We start from the raw sequence: 24,130 nt of genomic DNA, 5'->3' as shown, positions 1-24,130 counted from the left end.
AAGTGGGGAAAAGAAATTCTACATTTACATTTGCATGAAACCACTTAAACATAAACTGCACATCAATTATGATGGCAAATGAACATACCTTCTTGCTGCATGACGACTTATTCCAGTTGATTGCTGCAAGCCATTCGTAACCTTCAACATCGATGACATCGGACTTCCTCTAATTTTGCAATGAGAGCAAAAGTTCAAAGCTACCAGTGGTGACATTTTCATCATTGCAAGTTAAAAAGTACCTGGTGGTGTCCTTTTTACTCAGCAGGGAGTTTGGTTCCAGACAAAACGTCCTAATTGGATATTTTGTCCAAAGTCTTCAAAGTTTTCAAGAAAAAAAAATATGCTCAACTCAAGGAAACAAAACATGACTGCAGATTTCAAAGTCACACAAAGAAAAACAAAGACCAAAAAAATAAATTCAGTGAGCTTTATTTTTAACTGAAGTTTCAATCTTTTAAGCCCAATAGTTACATTGTGCTGTTTTAACTCAACTCTGTAAAATTATCTTCACTGAAAATGTTGCCAATTGAATGACCAAATTCCCATTTAAATAAAAATAAAAACTTAAAATTTGGAGTTTCCCTTTTGAACATTTTCCATTGGGCAAAAATAAATCAAAATCCACAATAAGGTTTTTTTGGAGGGGTATTGTATTTCCACCCTCTCCATTCAAACCCATGTCAATGACCTTGCGACCAGGCGCACCGCACCCTCCCACCCCATTGTACTAACGCATCAATCAGCAATCCTCCCTGGCAGAAAGTGACACCACGTCGAATTGGACACAAACGGTGTGTGTACTTTGTTTTATATTTGTCACCACTATCAAGGAGGATTCATGTGCATTAGGGCAGCAAGTTAGCCAATTGATCCCACCCCCAAATTGAAAACGACCTTAAAGAATGAGACATTTTGGTTAGTAAACAAATCCAATTAGAGAGTTTGGCAAGATGCGTTTGTCTCAGTCTCTAAGGTTCTCAACGTGGCGACCGCCGGCAGTAGGCAGCATGCCATCACATCCATTCATCCAGTAGTACCGGCCTTGAAAACAAAAACAAGCTGGAGTACTGCCGGCAAGCCGCCAGGCCGCAGACGGCTGCCGAATGTCTGCAAAATTCTGATCCCCCACTCGCTCGTTTGTATTTTGGTTTACTTGAAGATTTTCTTCCCAAAAAATAAAAAACCCTCCCACCCCGCCCAATTAGCCAAATTGATTGAACTCTTTCAGGGGGCCAACATGAAACACGAGCGGGCAGGGGAAAATCACCGTTCTAAAGCGACGAGGACGTAAAGGGAACATTTTGAAACCATCGCCGTTATTCAGAACAGTCATAAGAGCATCTCGCCATGAGGGAACCCAAACTTTCCAAAAAAGCTCCAAGGAGCTTTTGTGCAAATTCTGGTTTTTATGAGGACGTATAACCAAAACCCCCACACAGAACAAACAAAAGGGCAGAAACATAAGCCGGTAATCAGTCCAAGTTTGCAGTCCAAGCCATTTAGTCATCCGTCATAGCCATTCCCCGTAGTTTTTCTTCTTTTTGTTTTGTAAGTAATCTTCTACAGCAACAAGTTCGTGTTGGCGTGGCGGGTACAAAAAGCCGTCCATGTTATTGCCTGAACTCAACTCTGTGTGTTGTGCCAACCTGTATTGGGTTGCTTTATATATATATATATATTTTTTTTTTTTAACGCGTTGTCGTGCAGAGAGTGACTTCCTGCTACATTTTTTCCCCCCCAGGTAAGATGCGCCACTGATGCTTTTCCACACGACATTGTTTAAATCAAAATTGGCTGCTGCCTTCTTCCTTGTAAGTCTATGTAACAGGATGGGGAGGAAATCAAAGCATCCGCCAAGGAAAGCTGCACTGCAGCGAGTCGGACGATATGATCCGATCATCACGAAGCTGGCAAAAATCGCTTGAGTAATCAATTCAAGTGCAACTTTCAATTATGACACTTGGCCTCAATGGCAATTCATGCACAAGGAAGGGGGTCTTTTGCTTTAGATTTAACTTATTCTGCCATTTCTAAAATTATAAATAAAGTCACAGGCCAATAGGCAGTTATCAAACGGTCTCCAGTGCTAACAAGTTCATGTGCGTGGGGAGGGTTGCTATTGTTGCAGCCAGCCTTCTTGTTAACCTGTCATAAAACCATTTTAAAATGAAGGTATATACACAGGCTCACAGAGTTAAGTACGGCCATCCATAGGAAGGTGAGCAGGGTGAGTGGTGGTGGTTGGGGGGTGAGGCCAAGTGAAGGAGTGGGGGGGGGGAAAAAAAAAAAAAAAAAAAAAAATCCACTGGTTGAGGAATCCTCATGACTCATGTTGATTTGCTGCTCCGTCAACGGGATTTTGCTCTGCTGCTGAAGACGAGGAAAAGTGTCGGGCTATTCTTGAAGCAAAAGTTTTTCTCAACTCAAAAGAACGGACAGTCTGGCATTCTTCTTGATTTAAAAAAAAAAAAAAAACTCCAATATCTCTATCCATTCAAGGGGTGAGGGGAGGATCCAAGTTTGTCCTGAAATGTTAAGCCAGACTGAAGCGCAGCAGGCCCCCGGACAAGCAGAAATGAAATAAGTGGTTATGATTGATGACGATGTTATTACTTCACAACGAGTTGGACTGCTTCTTAAGGCACTTCATACAAAACGGTTCCAAAACAAGAACAAAAATGGCAAATGGCGGTGAGGTTTTTTTTTTTTTTTGGAGGGGTGGGGTAGCTGGGTGCTGGCTTCATGTTAGATCAAAATCACCTCTCGTGTTGAGATATCCCGTGCACTTGGTCCGGCACTTTCCTTTAGGGAGGGGAGGTGGTATGAAGGGATGTCTTCACTGCAAGCGGTGCAGCATTGAGCCCTATGAAAAAGGAAAAGAGTTCTTCCAAAACGCATCCAATAACTTTCACATTCTTGATGAAGGCATCAACCAAAAAGAAAAAAGAAAAAAAAACTATTAAAAAGGAAAAAAATCCAGACTGGGGTTGGCGGGGGGGTCCAACGGGGAATGGAGGATGGACTTATCTGTGAATGACAAGAAAAAAAGTTTCAACTTCATGTCTCTTGACAAAAAGTGTACTTAGAACAGTGGAACTTCATGGGTCCAACAGCTCAAAGCTTAAAAAGTTTTAACATTATTAAGAAAATTTAGGGTATTTATATATTCATTTACAATCATAAAAGCTACGTAACATGTATTAATTTAAAATGATAGTTCGGATTTTTTGACATGAATCTCAATTTCATCCTCACCTCCAGTGTGTGTGACCATCACTGACTTACCCGTGACAGCGTTCTGTGACACGAGTTCTGGTCCGGTGTTGGACGAGAGGAAAATAGTCCAGCAAATTAGCTGGGGTCACGGAAATAGAGCGTTTTTCTTCTAAAAACAATTTGTGTTCAAAAGAGTGATACATTTGCACACTCCTTTCTGAAAAAAGTCAGACGCCATAACCGCCTGGCACTATTTTTCTGTTCGTATCACTGCGCGTCGCCCTGCAGCTGATCGACGCACTGCAGACAGCTGATCCGCACGCCTTCCGCCTTTGAAAAGACAAACAACTTGCAGATTAGTGTACGTGTGTACTATTAGTTGTATGCTGGGCGCCACACAGTGATACGAACAAACAGAAAAATAGTGCCCGGCGGTAATGACGTCTGACTTTTTTTCTGAAGGGAGTTTTGCATGGAAATGTATCACACTTTTGAACACAAATTGTTTTTAGAAGAAAAACGCTTTATTTAGGTGACCCCAACTTGCTGGACTATTTTCCTCTCATCCAACACTGGACCAGAACTCGTGTCACAGAACGCTGTCAGGGGGAAGTCAGTGATGATCGCACACACTGGAGGTGAAGGTTGAAATAGATATTCATGTCAAAAAATCCAAACTGTCCCTTTAAGACTTTTTAAAGACTGGTTAAGATATTTCAATGCTAACTAAGGCCCCATTCAAACCCTGTGCACTCTCTCAAAATGAAATTGCCTTAAATTGTAAGATGAGTTTCAAATCGTAATCTCAGATATTGGGGCCATCAAATACCAACGACTTTGACACATTGGTATTGGTAGTGGACCATGTGTATACTCACTGGCTCATGGCTTAACTTCTTCGCCGCTCTCGCTGTGGTACTCTGCCACATACAAGCTCTTGTCGATGATGCCGGGGATGGGCTTGATCTCGGTTCCCAACTGCTCTTCGATGCCTTTCAGGTTGAAGCGATCATCATACGTGATCAGGTTGATCGCCAGACCCAAGTGTCCAAAGCGGCCTGAGGGATGAGGATGACGTTTAACACTTGGTTTTGTTTGTTTAGCTGAAGAGGGCGAAGTCTACAAGTGAGTTCTCACCAGATCTGCCAATGCGATGAAGGTACGTCTCCCCCAGCTTTGGGAAGTCAAAATTGATCACAACATTCACAGCTTGAATGTCTATTCCTCTTGTGAAGAGGTCTGAAAAAGAGAGGGTGAAAAACACCTATTGAACATTTTTTCAACTATAAAGCAAATATTTGACCAGCTGGAGAGTTTTGTGCCAATCAGAAATGCCAATCATGAGTATACAGGCACAAAATGAAGAGTGATTAATAACTGATATGACATCGGCTGTTTGTCAAACATGTTTCACTTTAAAAATCGCAATGGCAAGAAGAAAATGCTACCATGCTTTGGCTTGTTAGCTTCTGAGGAGCAAGAACTAGCAGACCCCTCGAACTTTCTTTCAACTCTGTTCAACAATCCAAGACGGTTCGCGACTCACCAGTGCAGACGAGATTTCGACAGAGACCGTTTCGGAAGTCGTGGAACACGCGGTTGCGATGTTCCTGCAGAGAAAGGGAGGAATTGAACGCCAAACAAAAAATAAATAAATAACTTTCTTCGGATGACAATTTTAAGGCAGAGAAGAATCAACAGAGGAATTAGAATAAAACAGCTATACATGTGGGAAGAGAAAGAACTGCATCCCAACCTGTCTCATCTTGGCATGAATATAGAAACACGAGTAACCGAGCTGGGAGATCTTCTTGGCAAGGAGCTCCACTCTCTGAGAGGAGTTGCAGAAGATTATAGACTGGTTGATCTGGAGCTAGAAGACAAGTAACATGCATTTTTTTCCCCCCAATAAAAATGTTTCAGGTCAAGTTGAACCAGAAGAGTCAGTCTTACCCTGGAGAACAAGGTGTTGAGGCAATGCACTTTTTGCCTTTCGGTGACGTAAGCGTAATACTGAGTCACACCCTTCAGAGTGAGCTCCTCCATGAGGTTGATCTCGTAGGGCTTCTGCAGGTGCGAGTTCTACAACCACAATGAATACTGGTTTATACTAGAAGCAGCGTGAGAGCACAAATTAGGGTGATTTTGTCAATGACTAAGCATCATAAGAATGGAACATGTAAGCTTTAACAGCCTACTGGAGCTCAGGCCTAAAACTGCAGCTAAACCTAATTAAGTCTCTTCGCCACGAAAGCGAAGCTGACTTAGCCAAGTCACCATCAGACCCGACTAGCTGATTACATCGACACAAATCCGATAAATCCTCTTGTGAGATAAATGTATCCATCTAGTATTAAAATTGATGCTTTTATTTACAAAATAAACTTGCGGCGTGCACTCGTTCGCGTCATGAAACAGGACGAGCATTCGAAAACGTACCATAAACTTTTGCACACTGAGGGGGAAGGTAGCAGAGTAAAGCAAAATCTGTCTCTGTTTGGAGAGGAAGCCCAGAATCTCTTCCATCATGACCACAAAGTCCTGAGACAGGAGTTTGTCAGCCTGTTGGCAGAGAAGGTGAAGAACAGAGTTAAAAACAACAATGCGGCCAGACAGACAGAAAAATGAAGCGCACATCCCACCTCATCAAGAACAATCATCTGCACTTGACCGACTTTGGCCACTCCTTTCTTTATTAGGTCTAAAATTCTCCCTGGGGTGGCAATGACAACATGAACTGGGCAAGGAGGGAAAAAAAAAATACGATAATAAAAATGCAACCAGGTCAGCAGGAGTCTCGCACGAGTGTTAAAAGCATTACCAGTTTCATCCAGTCTCATGATGTCATCACGTAGGTTTGTTCCACCCGTGGTCGCCATCACCTTCACTCCTCCCATGTGTTTGCTGACCTGGATACATATTTGGCTTACTTGCAAAGCCAGTTCTCTGGTGGGTACAATCACCAGTGCTGGGTAGAAGAAAAAAAAAATCCAGTCACACATTGGTTGTTGACAAAATATACATTTTGCATCATTATCTCCCAAGTACAGTCGGGGTGGGCAAATATTAACTGGACAATGTCATTTCTTTATTAGATTTAAAAATAATGTGACTAACCAAGTAGTAATATATTTTAAAATGTAAAAAATGTTTTCAGGTTTTTTTTTTTTTTTATGTACAGGAGTGTCTCAGAAAATTTGAATATTGTGATAAAGTCCTTTATTTCTGTGCAATGCAATTAAAAAAAAATGTCATTCTGGATTCATTACAAATCAACTGAAATATTGCAAGCCTTTTATTATTTTAATATTGCTGATTATGGTTTACAGCTTAAACAAAACTCAAATATCCTATCTCAAAATATTAGAATCATGAAAAAATATACTAGTAGGCTATTCAACTAATCACTTGAACCGTCTAACTCGAAAGACCTGCAAGTGTTTCCAAGTGAATCCAGAACGTATGATATTTTTGTTCAATGCGTGAAATACATTTAAATTAACTAAAGGGATAAAATGAATACAACAAATTGATAACTCTATATTTTTATTCAATTGATGTACAATTCATTTTATAAGTAACCATTTATTAAAATGTATACTCAAGGTCAATCAAAAATCATTTACAACCAATGTGCAAATGTCACGCGATAGCTTGATTTTAACACTCATTTTCTTATATAGAATCTTGTAAATTACCAAGTATTTCAAATAAATGTATTTAAATGTGTATGATGTTACACAAAATGAATAAGCAAGTCATTTAATGAGGAAAATTAAAACAAAGTAGATTTCAAGAAACCAAGTTGCAGGGGGAAAATGTTAAATGGACAAATAGTCCTCCTGATCTACGTAAATGCTCAGTGTGCCGGATTTAAGATCAAAGTGGTCCATATTTGACCCCAAGACAGTTTGCCCAGCCCTGTGGTACAGTACAGATATGCCCACCTTGTATATAGTCCCTCTTCAGGTCAATGCGTTCAAGTAAGGGAATGAGGTAGGCTCCACTCTTCCCTGTGCCGTTCTTGGCCCTGGCCAAGATATCCCTCCCCGACAACGCGATGGGAATGCTTTCCTCCTACAAGCAGCAGTGGTAATGGATACTTTCAGGAGTTGCTTGCAACTGTGATACGAGGATACAATCGATCCGGCACAGAAAATGTCAAAACGTTTGTGTAGGAGGAAACGCACCTGAATTGGAGACGGCTTTTCCCAGCCCATCTCAAAGATACCCATGAGTAGCTCCCTCTTTAGGCAGTAATCTTCAAACTCGTTGCCTTTTGTTGCCGTCACATCCTGTAGGCCGCCAGCAAATGTAACCTTTAGCTTATCAGGTCCTTTAAATTTATAGTCAAGCAGATATGTTTCATCTTTTTTTTTTATTATTACATTGATTGATTTTTGTGAAATAAAATGTTAAATTAGGGCCACAAGTACAGAAGTGTAACTACTGTGACAGTTCAGCTGTTATAATGGGCACATTAGTGGTTAACAATTCAGAAGTCACCTACTCTGCGGGTTTGAAATCAAGTATTCAGTTTTTTCGCTATTTACGGCAAAGTTCAAAGCCCATCAATGCAATTAGGCAATTACAGTAGTTGTTTGAATTGAGATAAGCATCCACATTGATGAACTTCATCTTACAAGAGTTTGGGAGATTTAATAAGCCTGTCCATCATTAAGTTTATTCAAAGTTTTACGATTACAAAAATAAAATAAAATACAAATACAAACCGAAGTTCTCATCCTCATGTCCTTTGGGGGTAATTTCAAATTCTTTTTCCAGTCATCTCCAGGCCTGCAAAATGTCCAAACTCTCATGAGAAATCACATGAAAGCACAAATTTGTCATGAGATCAAGTTTTCCCAATCCTTTTATGACACTCAACTTACTTGATGACAGCATTAGTCGTGGGGGCTGTCTGGGCATTACCATTGTTGATTGTGCCTTTCATCTGGTTTAGTGGCTGTTGGGGCACTCCTCCACCGCCACCTGGTGCTCCGGCTGGCTTCACCGAGCCCCGGAGCTGTCCATTCTGGTTCGACAAGCCCAAGATGACAGGGTTCTCTGTCCTGGCAGTGCTCATGTTTTCTCCGTAGGTTATCAGTCCGATAACGATAAACCTCAAATGAGGAGTGAATCCACTCAGCTGGAAACACTCACAATTAAAGGTAGTCCTTCCCTCTCGGGGCTGTTAGCGCTGTACAACGTGTCCAAATATTTATCCCTGCCACTAACTACACAATCTTGCCGTTTCTGGGACATGAAGCAAAAACTCCTCTTCCGTGTTTTTAAACAGATTTCTGTTGGGGATATGGGGGGCTTGAGCAGTTCAGTTTGAGGGAGCTTGGAGTTTGACAGCAGGTGTCCGGAATCCTAACTCCGAGAGGGTTTAGCTGGCTTTTCAAGTGCGGGCCGACTTGTTCGAGCTGGCCATCCCGGGGAGTTCCGAGCCGCTGGCGTCTTCTTCGTCGAAATTTATATCAACCCTTAAAGCACAAAAGTAGTTAAGCCATAGCACCTACAAAAAATAATTAAAACAAATATCACTTGCGTGCGAAGGAAGCCCCCCACTTACATTCCATACGGCGTTAGTAGCTAACGGCTAACAATGAGCTTTCCCAAGGAAAACACAGTCTTTGTACTTTTGACGTAAAACTGGATGTACGTCCCAGACAACACCAAACGGGCCTTGCCCTGTAAAAGCCATTAAATACGATTCGTCTAAGCAGATGAAGAGTTAACCCCGAGTGTTAGCCCGAGCTAGTCTTTAAATGTCCAGTGACAAATGAGCGAAACGAAATAAACCAGGCAAAAATCTACCTCGACTGAGACCATTCCTTCCAATTAAACCCATCATTTAAAATATGTTTGAAACAAGAGTTTAATCTGTGATAAATTCCCTACTGTTAGCAACTAGCGGCTAACGCGAATCGCTCAAAACGTAAAGCGGAGTAAAAAATACACAAAATCACGTAATAGGACTTTAAACGTAAAAAGCGAGTAAGTCTCAGGCGGTACAAAACGGGCATAGACTGTAGAAAGCCATAAATGTTTATCTAAATTGGAGCTCGGATAATAAACGATGACGTAGGAACTGATAGCGTCGGAAATTTAGCTTGGCGTTTTGGAGGTCGCCAATACACAAATATTTTTCTAACATTTTCATCATTAAACCAATAGTGCGTGTTATACGCCGTTGGTGGTTATCACGGTTCCACTTTTGTCTTTTTTTTTCAGCAACATTAACATTCAACGTCAATGAGTATTAGCTGGCTAGCTAGCTGGCCTCCTAACGACGGCGAAATAAGACATTAAATATACCCAAACAGCACCGTACAGGTGACTCAAATCCAGCGGTTGGTTAAAAGCACACATCACGCCCGAGTTGAGTCATTAGTTACCTCAGATAAGTGAAGTAAATCGTCGTTTTGTTGTTGTTTCTTTTGTCTCGCTCGCTCTCTTTTTAAGGTTTGTCAAATGGTAGCCGAGAGCACGAATGAGGCTTCTTCTCATCCGAGCCTGCAAGATGGCGTCCACTCGCATTTGAGCCCGCCTCCCACCACCACGATCAGCTGGTTTCATTTCCAATCTCTTTCCAAAAAAAAACAAAAAAAAACAAAAACGCTTTCATAAGTATCATATAACTAGTTTACTGTCCCTTTTTCTGAGAAGTGTAAAAGTACTTTATCGAACGTAGCCGTCGGGGTTGTTGTCTCTTTGGCATTAATATGACGTCACCGAGACAGGTTAACAAATAGTGCAACTACATCACTTTTTCATCATTCACCTTTCAAAAGCTACTCACATACCAATCAAGGTACCCCCGTAAAAGTTCTATGTGCGTGCCTGAGCTTGCATCAAAATGCACTACAAAAAGACACTAAAATAACAGACAAACCATCCCAAAAAACTCAAATCAATTTCAGGTAGCCGAAATTAAATTAAGGGCTAAATTTAAATTGTTTAATTTGTGTCACAGGACATGGGTTGGACACACTACCCCTAAACCATTGGTTTACACCAAGTCCCCCAGAGAGAGAGAGGGAAAAAAAAAAAAATATATATATATATATATATATATATATATATATATATATATATAAAATCTTTATTAAAAGCGTGACAGGTGTTATATTCCTAAAAATGTGCATCTATCCATTTACAATTCCGAGCTTACGGTCTTACTCAGTCAGTGAAAAGAATCTCTCCGCTTATTGAAATTCATTGGACTTTGGATCGTTGTGAATTGTGAGGATTATTTTGATTTCAAAATGTTAATAAAGGTCATTTGACTACAATAATCTTCTTGTACGCTAGACATAGGCTGAAGCAAAGCAATAAATAGGCCATTTGTTTTCACTGTGTAAAGGAAGCGTTGCATTGCGGCAATAATCAGAAAATGCCCAGATGTTCGGAATTGTGACATAGCATTACGCTGTTTGTACATTTCATTTAGTAATTCATTTACATACCACTAGAGAGAAACCGTGTACCAATGGTGGTACCAAGCTAAGAACCACTGCAAACCCGGCACAATATTGATCACTATCATTGCTGTGTCATCTATAGAATACACTATAATCCTTACAATCCTTTACGTTTTTTGGAATATAAAGGTGTTTTTCTATTTCTAATAATCTGCACCTGCACAAATCAACCAAGCAACATTTCTCATTAAGCTCTTACAATTATGTTTATGGTGGCTGGCAGTTTATACCTTATTTTGCTCCACACGCAATTCAGAGTATTAGAAATTCAGGATGATGCAATGCTTTAATCCTATCTTTAAATTGATAGCTCTGATAGGGTTACAATCAGATCTTGGTCTTCTTAGTCTTTATTGTACAGCTCTTGTATTGGATGTCATTTGAATTTGCAGGTTGTCTCAAATGGTTCTTTACATGTCGACCAGAAGAGAGTCTTCACACCAAAAGTTATTAAGGCTTTCATTTATTTGACTGCAACCGTGTCCCGTCATCTGTGTTTATCAAACAGCAACCTCCATCCCAAGTAAAACCTACCGTCTCATTCTTCCATTACTTTTGGAATTCTATTAAAACACAGTTATACAGAACGAGAGTGCAAACAATCACAAATTGCATCTTATATACAGCAGTTATATATTATTTCATATATATATATATATATATATATATATATATATATATATATATATATCAATCAACAGTTTTGGTAGCTGGAAAAACAAATATAAATGTTAGGCACTCCTTAACTGCCATGTGATTCCTGACAAACAAGCACATCTCAGAAATGTACATACTTTACAGTTTGTTTTTTTTACAGTTTTTTTCTTTTTTTCAAGAAAAGATCTTCAGATTTTGTTTTTATATTGAACAATTTTACAGTGCTCTTAAATATTTCAATGTATTAATCAGTAGCAATCCATCACAGGAAGTATGTTACTGACATTTGTAATTTCTCTTCTCCCCTCCAAAAAAAGTGACAATTAGAAAAGAAAAGAAAAAAATCCATGCAAAATTTGCTCAATTCACTTTCAAATGGCAATCAAACATTAAAAAAAGGCAATGATTGTTATTTTTTTATTTATTTTTCTTTTAAATGTAGCAGAAAACGCCCCCCCCCCCCCCATCACCGCACTTGATTTATCACATTTACGTGTTAGATTCTTATCAAAAATAAAACAGGAAAAACAGGCCACTTGACTTAATATGATTTACTGGTTGAATTGGTGTGGTTTAATTTGGTAACAAGAATTGCCATTATTGGAACGGATACATTAGCTTGTTAGCCATCACAATTTGTCTGGACCTTGATCACAATCCATTAGACATAATATAACATGGACAATTACGTGGTGCATATTATATTATACTATTACTTTGTGAAGCCCTAAAAGGAAAACATTGGTATAAAGGAAGTATTTTGAAGTGATATACTTGACATTTTGTGTGTCAGGGAAGTTTTGCTTGTGGGGCGTCAATTACTCGTGTTTTGATTTTTTTCTGTTAGACTGACTTAAAAAAAAAAAAAAAAAAAAAAAAAAATAAAAAAAAAAAATTGATTGCCAATTAAAATGCAAGGAACGAATGATACATGGATTCCAACGGTAATGTAAAGGAGACGTTTGCACAGGCCGCGGTGGGTGGATCAAAAAGGCATGTTGGCCATACCGCCAGGACCGTAACCAATGGGGCTGTCCAGTGACATCCCCCGCTGTCTGAGGGACTGGGGTCCCATCATTCCAGTCTGTACGTTGGGACCCTGAGCGGTCATTAAAGCACCCTGGGGGCCAAAGGGGTCTCCCGGGATGGGCATGTTGCGCTGCTTGGCCTGCATCATCATCACGTTTTGCCGCGCCATCAAATTGTGCTGGTGCTGCTGAGGTGACATCATTCCCGAGTATGGACCGGAGGGATGGTGGAGAAGACTGTTGGCCATCATGGCTTGCTGTTGCTGGGGAACCATGCCTGTCCTTCCCAGCATGTGTCCCGGGGGGCACATGGGGCCCATGCCTGCGCCGGACACCATGCCCCTGGCATCCCCCTGGAGGACGGCCATGTTTTGACCGAGTCCGCCGTGGCCTTGGTGAGGTGGCAGCTGCTGCTCAGCCATCATGTTCTGTAAATTGGCCAGGTGGGGGTTGGATGACGAGATGTGTGGAGGACCAGAGGAAGACAAGTGTTTGAGGAGCTGCTGGGGAGGTGGCTGCTGTGACCCGGGCCCCTGGTTTGGATTCTGGTGCGGTTCGCTCTTGGGGAAATACTGCAGAGTGCTGCTGGGCTTGTCAGATGGAATGATGCGGGACAGATCGAACTCTGGAATCCCAGAGTGGGTAGGTCGTATGACTTCACTCAGATCCGGGCCATCGCCCATGGGAAGAGGTGGAAAGGACTCTGAGGGATGGGGGTGGCGTTGATGGGGGTCTTTACCAAGCAGGTGCAATTGCTGAGGTGGGAGAATGTCTTCGCCAGACTGTGAGAAGTTCTGTGACATTCTGCTGATTGGTGAGCGTATACGGGCGTGAGATGACGGCTGCATGCGGGAGAAAGCCGCCATCTGGTTTTGAGACATTGGGGATACATTGCAAGGGCCCAGTTCATCACTTCCTCCTACCATCATGGTGGAACTCATAAGAGGAAGCCCCATTGGGTTTGGGGAAGACAGCGCAGGTTCAGAGGCATCGTGGGATAGTTGCGGTTGACCTTGGCTTGGGATTCCCACGGGGCTTTGGGAATCACTCTGGCCACCCATGGAACTCTGGGAGACCAGGATTTGCGATGTCGGTGGGTTTCCAATGTTTCCTGTTGGCGTAGGAAAACCAGCATGTTAGGATGAGACTGTAATAGTACCTAAACTAACCCTAATCCAGAGAAGTTGGGTAAACTTTGCTAGAAAATATGAATAGGCTTCTGGTCAATGTGAATATTCACCCTAACATTCCCCAAATGAAAACTTAATCCCCGTGTGTTTCTGGAGTTCGTACCTCCAATGCTGACAGTGGGCAGAAGAGGTCGATCGGGCAGCATCTCGTCATCAGAAGTTGCTATTGTCTTGATTGCGTCGTGGTAAAGTGGAGTGGAACTGGGAAGGGCGTACTTGGACATCTGAGACATGATCAGCGACAAAGGATTCTGTGTTTTGGGGGCATCGGGCGAAGTCGCAAATGTCAGACTAGGATTCATCGAGCCTGATTGGCTACTTGGGGTGGAGTTGGAACTTCTGGGTGGTATTGCTCGCCCTGCAAAAAAAAATAAAAAATACATCAAAATAAATGTCACCAAAAGTATCAGGATAAATAATGCCTTCAGATAACTTCTGACATGTTGTGAGAAACATCATCATTTCAAATATACCTGTCTCAGTATGACTTCCTCCATTGCCTGCTGCCCTCACACCGGTTGGACCACCTGGACTTGAAGGATCGGTTTTCGGAGACATCCACGCAGGAGAGCCCATAGCTATAGCTGGGGACTTCAGTCGTCCAGGTGACATAGATGGGGAGTGCAAGTCATGGTTCGAAGACCCCATGATCTGAGGCGATTTCATAGACGAAGAGCAAGGTGTCCCTGCACCAGAAGTAGGGGGGAAAGGGGGGTGAGGGCCTGCAGGGGCGATAATCGAGGGTGACTTCTGTCCTGGAGCAGACGGAGAGGGAAGATGAGCAGAAGGTTCTCTGTGTAGGGATGGTGAATTGAGCTGGTGAGGATGCTGGACCGGAGGAGAGGTCAGTGGGTGAACATTGACTGACAGGTCTGTAGGATGCCGAGGACCAGGCCCCACTCCTCTGAGCTCTCCACTGATCGGCATATGACTGAGTCGTGACGTACCTCCCATCTGATTACGACCCTCCTGCTCCGGCCCAAACATCTCAGGACCGGGCTGTTGAGGATATGGCCCTTCACCCGGTCCACCGGCGAAAGGGCCTTGCGATGGAAAACGAAAGAGACCATCAGGTCCCGAGACCATTCCCATATTTCTTCTTTCATTTTGCGACGCTCGTATTCTTGCTAACTCTCCAGGGCTGAAGAAGTCACTTAAAGGCCCCACTCTTCCTGGGCCCCTTCTGAGCTTTTGTGACAGGGTCATATGCTGCTGCTGAATATTCATCTGTGGGTTCATGTTTATTAAAAGGTTGCTCCCCAGAGGAGAGTCTATTAAGTCTCTGATCTGAGGCCCTCCTCCAGGTGAGCCCATCATATCCCGTGAACCAGGAAAGTCCATAGGATCCCCTTGATTGGAAGGTGGACCCCTGCCCATACCCAAATTGGAAAAGTCTGGAGCCCCAGGATTTTCCATAATTCTCGATCCCATATTGCCCTGTTGCTGCTGTGCAATAATCCGGTCGAGTTCAAACCTAGGAAGACCCTGCATCTGCCGCTTTTCTGTAATGCGAAATAATTCCTCACGGGTTAACAGATGTTCTGTGTCATCCTGCAAGTGTTGAGGAGGATAGCAACCATGGAATGGACCTCCACCGTCCATGTTGTTGGGCATGTTATCAAGCCAAATCCCTGGCCTAGTAGGCCTTTGGGGTCCTAGACCATCAACAGATAGGACCCCCCCCGGACTGCCAGGAAAGCCTGCTCCAGCTGGTGGTCCTCTCTGCACATGTGCTAAGAACCTTGGACGTCCAGGTCCTTCTTGGTGCATGCCCGGCATTCGTACATTTCCAGGCATTCCTCCTCCCATCATATTCCCAGAAGCCCACTGTTGATCTCCAGGCTTACTGTGATATGGGGGAGGGGGTCCCCTGATCATCATGGGACCTCCATGCAAGCCCATTTCAGTCATCATCCTAAAGTGCTGAGGATTTTGCATTTCCTGTTGCCTCCTTTTCTCCTGGTAGTACTCTTCTTGTAGCTTCCGCCACGCGATTTGCTCTTGGGTCAGTCCCTCCGGTCCAAGTAAGGGGCCCATGTCAATGCCAGGTGAAGGTAGCTGATGATGAGGGTGCTGCGGCAGATTTTGGTGAGGCTCCATTTCTGGGCTGTGAGTGCCAGCGCTGAGCGACTGCGTTTGAGACATTATGGACTGCAGTGGTTCTTCAAATTTCTTCATGGTTCCCAGAGAGGCCAACGCAGACAGCACCATGCTACCGCTACTGCAATCTCCAGTGTTTGTACCGTTGTCACCATCCTCAAGAATAGCACCTCGATCGCTACTACTGTTGTTAATAACATTAGGAGTATTATTTGTAAGGTTACTGTTGGAACCCCCCGTGTCACCATGAGGGCCCCCTCTTGCTCCAGTACGTAGAAGTAGCCTTTCGATGTCCCTCAGAGTCTGCAAAGAACGCTCCCTGTGTTCCAGCTGCTCCTTGGAAAGACCGCCTAAATTCCCGGGGCCGCTTCTCTGTCCCGTGTCGCTCTGTAAATGCGCAGACAGGATGGAAGGGCTCCCTGATGGAGAGAGACTAGCAATGGGAAGACCCTCGCCATGTACAGTTCCTGAGACAGGGCCTAAAGGTGTGCCTCTGCCATCTCGATCTGGCCTATGGGACAGGACTGAGTTATTAATGGAGAGGCCACCATGTCTGGTCCGAGGGGAATCATTGTCAGAGTGGCCCCCTGACGTTGGTGTCCCCACCGCAAGTGAGGAGATGCCGCCTCCTGCCGAGTTGGGCCGCGGGGTTCCACTTTTGGATTTAGGGGTCCCTGCGGGTGGAGAGGCACTGGAGTTGACCTTCTCACCTATCCTCAACAGTGCGTGTCCCTGTATTAGACAAACATAAAGAGCCGTTTCAATACCAGCTTTCCTCATGTAGTTTCTGTATGGTGCGTACACAGACTGTTTTGGACTAGCATGTGCAACATAGATGCACACGCGGTTCCATTAACTATAGACAAAATTTTTAGACATAAATTGTTTTGGTTTACAAGCTATGCTTCACTTGTATATGTGATTTATTTGTCATTGACCGACCTGCTCCAACTTGGTTCGTGGAACATTTTGCTGGTGAAACTGAAGAATGGAATCCATCTTTCCTTTCATTACTGCCTCTGCAGCACTGTTGAAGCAAAACTTAAAAATTAGCATCAAAAAGTTGTTCAATCTCAAGTGCTTAAAAGTGCATTTTGCATCTGTAAACAGGAGCTTACCTATTGGCCATGCTGGTTGTGAAGACGTATAACAACTGCTGCGAGGACTGAGGCGCAGGCGTTCCTGGCTTCAGTCCAGGTCCAGGTCCTGGTCCTGGTCCTGGTCCAGGTCCAGGTCCAGGTCCTGGTCCTGGTCCTGGTCCTGGTCCTGGTCCTGGTCCAGGTCCACAAGCCATTACAGGCCCAGACGTAGCGGGCACTACAGGAGGCTGATCAGGTTGCCCCTGTCTGGGTCCTGGCAGCACTCGCTCACCTTTAAAAAAACAAAACAAAACAAAAAAAACCATTTTGAGGCACAACCCTCATGTTGCAGCATCCTTGTAGCGACAGTACATTGACAGAAACACTAGATGGAGTCACACCACATGTAAAATCAAATCAAGGAGGAGGTCATGCACAAAACAATGAAAAAATATGTATTAAAAGCTAATTCTGTGGGGGGTATTATGCAGTCAAAAGACAGCTCAAGTAAATAAAAAAAAGAAGCTTTTATTCATTAAGGGAATAAAATCCAAACATATCTAGCCATATGTGGATAACGCAACAACTTCTGTTTACCACCGTTCCCAGTTTTCACCATTTGTGGTTAATAGCCTTTAGCATGTTTCCCTGGAGTCCCAAAGCCTTGGAAATGGCCTACAAACCTTTTGCAGACACTTTGTTTCTCATGTACTTGAATTCCTTTGGATTGTGACATGTCTGAAGGGTACTATTCAAGGAATTTCTTGATTCAACAAATATGGTGGCAATCAGGCCTTGGTGTAGCCAGTGAAACTGAACTTTATTACAAACCGTATTTGCTTGGTTTATGTTTGTGAGATATTAAAAATAAAAACAGAAAAAAAAATACAAAAAATAAAATAAAATAAAATAGAACTCAGAAAGGGGGCTAATCCAGCATTGTTATGAAACATTAGTGAACTCTGACTCACGTTGAGTCGTTGAGCGTGGCTTGTCTTCGTCGTCCTCCGTGTCGGGTCCAGAACACCACTCATCTCCGCTGTATGGCTGCTTCTTCTCCAAAACGCAACGACGCTTGCTGCGCGTGACACCCTCTTCAATACACAAACAGGAAAAACTGTGTGTATATGGCCCTCTCTTTAAGCCAGGGCTTCTCATACTTTTCGGGTCCAGTTATGTGACAGTTGGGAACATCTCAGCATGGAACAAAGGAATTGACTTTACATTATTTGTCGTTTTGAAATGAAAACAACTTGGACATCAAGCAACATCAGATCTTGTATGCAGGATTAATACACACAAAAGACAGCAGAGGGAGCCCCCGCCAATTAAATGCCAGTGATGGCTTGTTTTCCTGCCATGTTATGTTGCCAAGGGCTACGAGATTCTTTTCACAATAAAGTCAGTCATTGAGCCAATTTGTTTGCCTTGATCACTGGCCTTGTCCTGCCTTTTGCATCACAGTGATGTGCAGCTCAGATGAAGGCAGGCTTGACCTTCATTTCAATTCAACACTCTTTAGTCCAGCTACAAAATCAAGGGCAACGGTACAGAAAGTGAAAGTAGATATAGGCACAGGTAAACGCTAACTGCATGGTATCTCTGCCCGATGTCCCTCCGACTGATGGTATTTAATTTATTATCAACTAATACTCATGTTAATAAGAAAGTCAACATGAATAGGGAATGGGGTACAATTTCTATTCATTACAAATAATCCTAAATCAGAATTGTTTTTAAATTTAGAATTTGATTTCACTCGTGCAATAACTGTTCTGCCCTTTGTCAGAAATATGATAAACCTTTAAAATGATCTGTTACTGGTTTAATAGAAATTTTATGTATCAAACGTATCAAAAGTGCTTTTGGTTACTTGGTAGTGGTGTGAGTGAGTACTGAGTACTCAAGAGTTGAGTACTCGTACTGTTACAAGACTGAAAAAAAAATTATGTTCAACATCCCTAATTTTATTTAAAAAATTGGTAAGTGCAATTTCGTAAGCAATTGTGTGAATGCAGAGATGTTGCTAGGCAGAACTGGAATGACAGCATACAGCTTCGTTGGCAAAAAATGTGAATAAACAAAAAATATATACATACATTTTTGGGGGAAAGAAGGCCCATTTGGGATGGGAGTATTTTGCATCAATGGATGATATTATTTTATTGTTGGGCAAGGAATTGCATGTGGCCTCAGCAACAAGTACACTAAACACTTGTCTTTTACAATAAAGGGGAACTCAAAGTGGCTCGTGACCTTGTGAGCAAGGACACTCGACGCGTTTTCATGTGAAACACGTCATTGCCGCTATCAGAAGCCTTGGGGGAGTGGAGGGAGGAAATTCTGCCGCTTTGCTGAAAGGTCGGGGCATTTTCGGTGCTATTACCTTCACTTCCTGTCGTGGAGGAGGTGAAGAAGGCACGCCATCAAGACTTTTCTTGCTAGATTCAAGCTTATAGCTGGGTAAAAGGTAGTGAACTTTTGCACTACTAAAGGAGATTTGATGCACCCCCCACCCCACAATTTTAAAACCGTTCACAAGTGTCTTCTTAACACTTCACATTCACCAAATTCACGACTCAATCAACATCTCCAACACCAAATCTAATAACTTTTTGCAGCATCATTGGAAAGTAAAATTTCCTCCAAAGGAGGAGATGTTCGGGCGTACGCTACTAGAGTTTAACTTCACACTTATTGGTGTGAAGGCTATCCAGACATTCCACTATTCGTGTACAAGCAACTCAAAAGTCAATTTGGCGTGCATCCATTTTAGGCCATGGAGGAAAAAAATAAATAAAAGTCTCACCTGCTTTGGCATCAGCCTCCAGGGTTTTAGGAGCAGCATGTCGTGGCTCACCAGAGTCCACAGAGACACTCCTCTCCCGCTTGCTTTTGGTTTTGAGCATTCCTCCAACGGTGCTGGCCGATTGGCCGCCGGCCTTCGGCCCAGGGTTACCCTTGTTGACGACATGACCCCCGGCACTGAGGCGGCTCTTCGGACCCAAGTGACCAGCGGCTCCCTGCTGCTGCTGCTGCTGCTGCTGCTGCTGCTGAGCCTGCAGGTTTACGGCGGCCATTTGAGCTCGTCCGTCACCGGTGACCTTGCTTGCCATGATTGGCCAGCTTATCGTCCGTGTGCATTTGATTGGCTGCTGAGTGAGGCTGAGGAGCGGCGTGGAGAAGACGTCGGCCGGAGCTCACATTGCGATCAGGCAACGCTAGTGGAGGAGTGACATAAAAACAGTCGTTAGTTTCAACTTCAACCATTGTTAGCTTTTTCACAGATGAAGTTTTTAGTAAGATTCTAGTGAACCCCTGCCTAGACACGTACAATTTCCTTTTTTTTTCCCCCCCACATAATTCTCATGGGAAATTATTTATTTACCACAATAAATCTGTGTTCATCTATTTACTTTAATGTTGTGTAGTTTCATGCTCTTCCACTAGATGGCACAACTTACAATTAATGTTTGTTTCCACCTGTTGCCATTCATTCAACCGAACAAACGTTTTGTGTTGCACTAAATTGAGATAAAATCGTCATAATTTCAGGAGCATACATACTTTTTGTGACATTTTTGTTTGGAAGTGTGGCGTCCCATAGAATTATTCTGATGTAACATATATGCCTGAGCTCAATAAAGGTCAGCAAACACGACGTTACTGTTCTGCCCTCACTGCTAATACAAAAAAAAAAAAGGGGGCGACATTAGGGGTAATTTATGAGTACTACACTGTAGTATATGTGACGTTTGAATGTGTGTGGGCCTGCTGAGTGACATGGAAGTCAGCAAATGAGAAGTTGGCTGGCTGTTAACAAGCTAAACTTTAGCGAGTTGAGCGACGGCGTCAGCTGAGGCCATCGGCAGGTCGTCTAGGAATGTGCTTGTGTGTTTACTGCGTTTTGCAATCGAAAGTGCACCAAGGGTTGTGTGTACCTGCAGAGGGAGTACAGTACAACAATTTCTTACTATTAGCGGTGGTATTAAATTAGCAAACCATGTTTACCATAAAAATGCAGTTTTAATCATAGATTTAAATTTAAAGGGATACTTCAATTATTTAGCCCAATATAGCAATAAAAAGTTAATATTTTGTATATAATTAATTTGATACTTTCATTATTTTTCACGTACATAGTACCTTTAAAAACACATTTTGCAACTTGCTGTCGACTGATAATGACATCACAAGGGCTCAGGTAACCAATCACAGCTCACCTGTTTTCAAGGTTTGGTCATGTGACATTCACAAGCTGAGCTGTGATTGGTTACCTGAGCCCTTTTGTGATGTCATTTTCAGTCGACAGCAAGTTGCAAAATGTGTTTTTAAAAGGTACTGATTGTACATCAAAAATATTGAAAATATCAAAATTTATTTATAGGCAAAATATTAATGTTTGACTGCCAAAAATGGCTAAATAAGGAAAGCATACCTTCAATGGTGAATAAGTAGCCTACTATTAAAAAAAAAAAAAAAAAAAAAAGTCATCTTCAATATAGCAAGGGATAATTGTGAAGTTGATCCTAAAAAAGTGAGATAACTGTTATATTAAAAACAAAAAAAACAAAAAAAAAACATATCCAACCTGTCAATTATTGTAAACACACTCAGGTTGCGGATGAGGCACGACATCATTGATATTCTCTCGCTTCATGCTTCAGTGGACACACTCAGACCTGGACACAGGGAGAGAGAGCACCATGGTGAGTCATCTTGACAATCATTGGCGCACTTCTCAGCCTCGGGGACAACATGGACGCCGCGAGGGAGGCCGACACGAAAGAACAGCGATAAGAGAGCAAAGGCCTCGCACCGTCACCACAGCAGGTCTTTAATAACGAGCCGGCAGACTGTTGTGTTTGGAGTAAAGTGGGGGGTGGGGAGGATGGGTTGTGGTGACGGGGTTGTAGTTTCCCTCTGTCCAAGTAGCCCAGCAGCATTCTGGGTCCACAAGATCTTCACTGCACATTCCACAAGGCTTTGTGTAACGATACCTGACTCACCCGCCTCGCAAAACAAGCATGCCTGACTCATTACGTGTTTTGCCTTGAGCCCATTTGAACACGTGACCCGCAAGAGGCATAACGGTACAGATGACATTTGTACGCCACAGGCTTTTACATAGAACCCAGAGAGAGAGCGATCAACACTCAAAATGGTGGAAATAGCACAAGACTTAATTCTTGAGTCACCCGCTTCCCACATTAAAAAACAAAACAAAACAAAAACAAACAAAAAAAAACATTTCTCTACCATGGACAGGTTTTATGCAAAGCAATATTTTGACAGACCAACAAAAACAAAACAAATGGTGAAAACAACTCACCATTATAATTAATGTAGTCATTATAAAGAATAGGAGTCCTGATCTTATTTGCTTGTTTACTAGTTTTTTTTTGTCAATGAGCTACGCTAAAAGGCTTAATGACTTAATGACACTGGAGCTAGTCCTATCTTGGGCTAATGGCGGGCAACGACACCCCAAGCGTGTTCCGCAGATCAAGACTATTTCGCAATTTAGTTTTGGTTGCCCTCATTGCAGAAAATCTGGTTTCATAAAGAAAGGATGTTTTAAATGGAAGCAAGGTATTATTAAGTGCTGATTTGGAATTCTTGAAGGCTCATCGTTTCGATTCTGTCACCGCATATTACGTAGAGCAGGATTTGGGCATGAGAATCACGTGTAGCAGTATTGACTGCCGATGTTGTCTTTTAAAAACAACACTTTCTTAGAAGTTCAAGTATCCTTTTCTTGTGGCTCATCATTCCCCCTTTTCGAAGCTCTCCATAGAGTGATTTTCCATATAATTCTTTCAGACGCTAATGATCAATAAAATATATTTGTCCATTCTCTTGGTGTTGCCCGGTACTAAATAGTAGCAAAACCAGAACACAATGTCACCATTAGTCATTAACTAACCAACTCAAGTAAGGAACAGAGACACGCCTTGTACGCTGGGGCCAGGACCTCATCACTCATTAACCTAGCGGGGGCTGGTCAGATGTCACCCCTGTTGACAAATGTGACTCATTGGCTTTGTGCATCAAACAGCCTGGGGGGGGGGACACACTAATCAAACGGCGGGCAGCCGACCTTCAAGTCGACGGCCAAGACGAGATAATGCCTATCTGGGAGTGAATGCCGACCTGGGGTGATAGCAAGCAGACGCTCACTTCAAGGAGAGTCTGTGGAGGCCGACGCCATCAACAAGATGCGATGCGAGCCTTTTCATTGATCCATTTTGGGTTGTAAAAAAACGAAATGGGGGGAAAAAAAAAAAAAAAAAAAAGAAGCACAGTTATCTGACTTTCAAGTTTTTCGTAACTTCTGGGAACCAAAAACGATAAACTTTTTGTTTTTTTTGTCCATCTGCTCTTACCTGGATTATAAAGTCGCATGTATGAGAGAATGTTGGCGTACCTGTAAAATACAGTGATGACGGAAGTTGGTTGATGGACAAAACTGTGAGAGTGCATTTAAAACAGGTGCTGAATGTGCTTTAGCCACGTTATGAAATCATCGTAAACCCACTTTCAGTCAGAAATGATCGTGCGCAAGTCTCTTGACAGCACAGGAAAACACAAAAATCATGAGCATCCTCTTTCACGCTCACCACAAACGGGAAGATTTCCAGGGCAACCGGAATGACATCACAGCCGAGTGGGAGACGAGGAACCCCGTGCTGCAGACACGCCCCCCCCCCCAATGAGAATCAGATGCACAAATGTGGCACAGGTATTGCCAGAAGCAGCGACTGAGTGGGAAATAGAGAGACACACAATACTAATACCCCAGTGATAGGGCTGTGCAATTAATCGAAAATCAATCACAATTTCAATTATAACACTCCACAATTACAAAAATCTGCATAATCGTTAAAAAAAAAAAAAAAAAAAAAAAGATTATTAATAGTAATTTTTGAGTTGTTTAAATTTATACATTTGCACCTTTTTTTTCCAATTTTAAAATCACTAATTTAAGCAATTTTGTTTCATCCAAAAGTAACATAATTATAGTGTTTCTGACAATTTTATTTCTCTTAATATTTAGTTGTTTTTTTTTGTTTGTTTTTTTACGTGTAAACATTTTCTTGTTTTGTGCAAAAATTATCGTCCTACTGCACAGTGCACATGCACTGTGCAACTTAAATAAATAAACATTATTATAAATATATATTATGATAAATTTTGTTTGGGCTAAAATGGACTTAAATAATCATAGTGTTTCTATTTTATTTATGTATTTACTATTTGTATGTATTTATTTAAATTTGTCTTAATATTTTTTATTTCTTAAACATACTTTTTTTTTTAACCAAAAAATAAACAATCATTTTAATAATCATGATTTCAATTATTTC

At 42.2% G+C, this 24,130-nt stretch overlaps 2 protein-coding genes across 4 annotated transcripts in view; both read right to left on the bottom strand.

Annotated features, from left to right (window-relative positions):
- Window positions 1-416: 416 nt before the first annotated feature.
- On the bottom strand, window positions 417-9,794 carry ddx6 (DEAD (Asp-Glu-Ala-Asp) box helicase 6). 2 transcript variants are annotated; one of them, XM_077494255.1, is made up of 14 exons: window positions 9,624-9,794; window positions 8,112-8,708; window positions 7,953-8,016; window positions 7,410-7,514; window positions 7,167-7,296; window positions 6,041-6,187; window positions 5,862-5,956; window positions 5,659-5,781; window positions 5,173-5,301; window positions 4,976-5,092; window positions 4,766-4,829; window positions 4,357-4,458; window positions 4,098-4,277; window positions 417-3,030 (listed from the first exon to the last, which is right to left on the bottom strand). In XM_077494255.1, exons 2-13 carry the CDS (start codon window positions 8,303-8,305, stop codon window positions 4,102-4,104), a joined length of 1,446 nt encoding a protein of 481 aa, XP_077350381.1. In that variant the 5' UTR covers window positions 8,306-8,708; window positions 9,624-9,794; the 3' UTR covers window positions 417-3,030; window positions 4,098-4,101. The 2 variants fall into 2 exon arrangements, with proteins under 2 accessions (XP_077350381.1, XP_077350382.1); XM_077494256.1 differs by lacking the exon at window positions 9,624-9,794 and adding an exon at window positions 8,798-8,927.
- Window positions 9,795-11,155: 1,361 nt separating this feature from the next.
- Window positions 11,156-24,130, bottom strand: part of bcl9l (bcl9 like) — a 29,537-nt gene continuing 16,562 nt past the window's right edge. For both annotated transcript variants that reach the window (XM_077494254.1, XM_077494253.1), the window contains 8 exons: window positions 21,355-21,445; window positions 19,573-19,984; window positions 17,735-17,857; window positions 16,803-17,055; window positions 16,627-16,711; window positions 14,058-16,416; window positions 13,688-13,942; window positions 11,156-13,505 (listed from right to left, as the gene is read on the bottom strand). In XM_077494254.1, the coding sequence (XP_077350380.1) occupies window positions 12,352-13,505; window positions 13,688-13,942; window positions 14,058-16,416; window positions 16,627-16,711; window positions 16,803-17,055; window positions 17,735-17,857; window positions 19,573-19,879 (4,536 nt within the window). In that variant the 5' untranslated portion in view covers window positions 19,880-19,984; window positions 21,355-21,445 and the 3' untranslated portion in view covers window positions 11,156-12,351. The remainder of the gene's footprint in view (window positions 13,506-13,687; window positions 13,943-14,057; window positions 16,417-16,626; window positions 16,712-16,802; window positions 17,056-17,734; window positions 17,858-19,572; window positions 19,985-21,354; window positions 21,446-24,130) is intronic.

The sequence above is a fragment of the Festucalex cinctus genome, chromosome 13, assembly GCF_051991245.1.
Source record: "Festucalex cinctus isolate MCC-2025b chromosome 13, RoL_Fcin_1.0, whole genome shotgun sequence".
NCBI classification, from domain to species: domain Eukaryota; kingdom Metazoa; phylum Chordata; class Actinopteri; order Syngnathiformes; family Syngnathidae; genus Festucalex; species Festucalex cinctus.
This window is presented reverse-complemented; position numbering and strand designations above follow the sequence as displayed.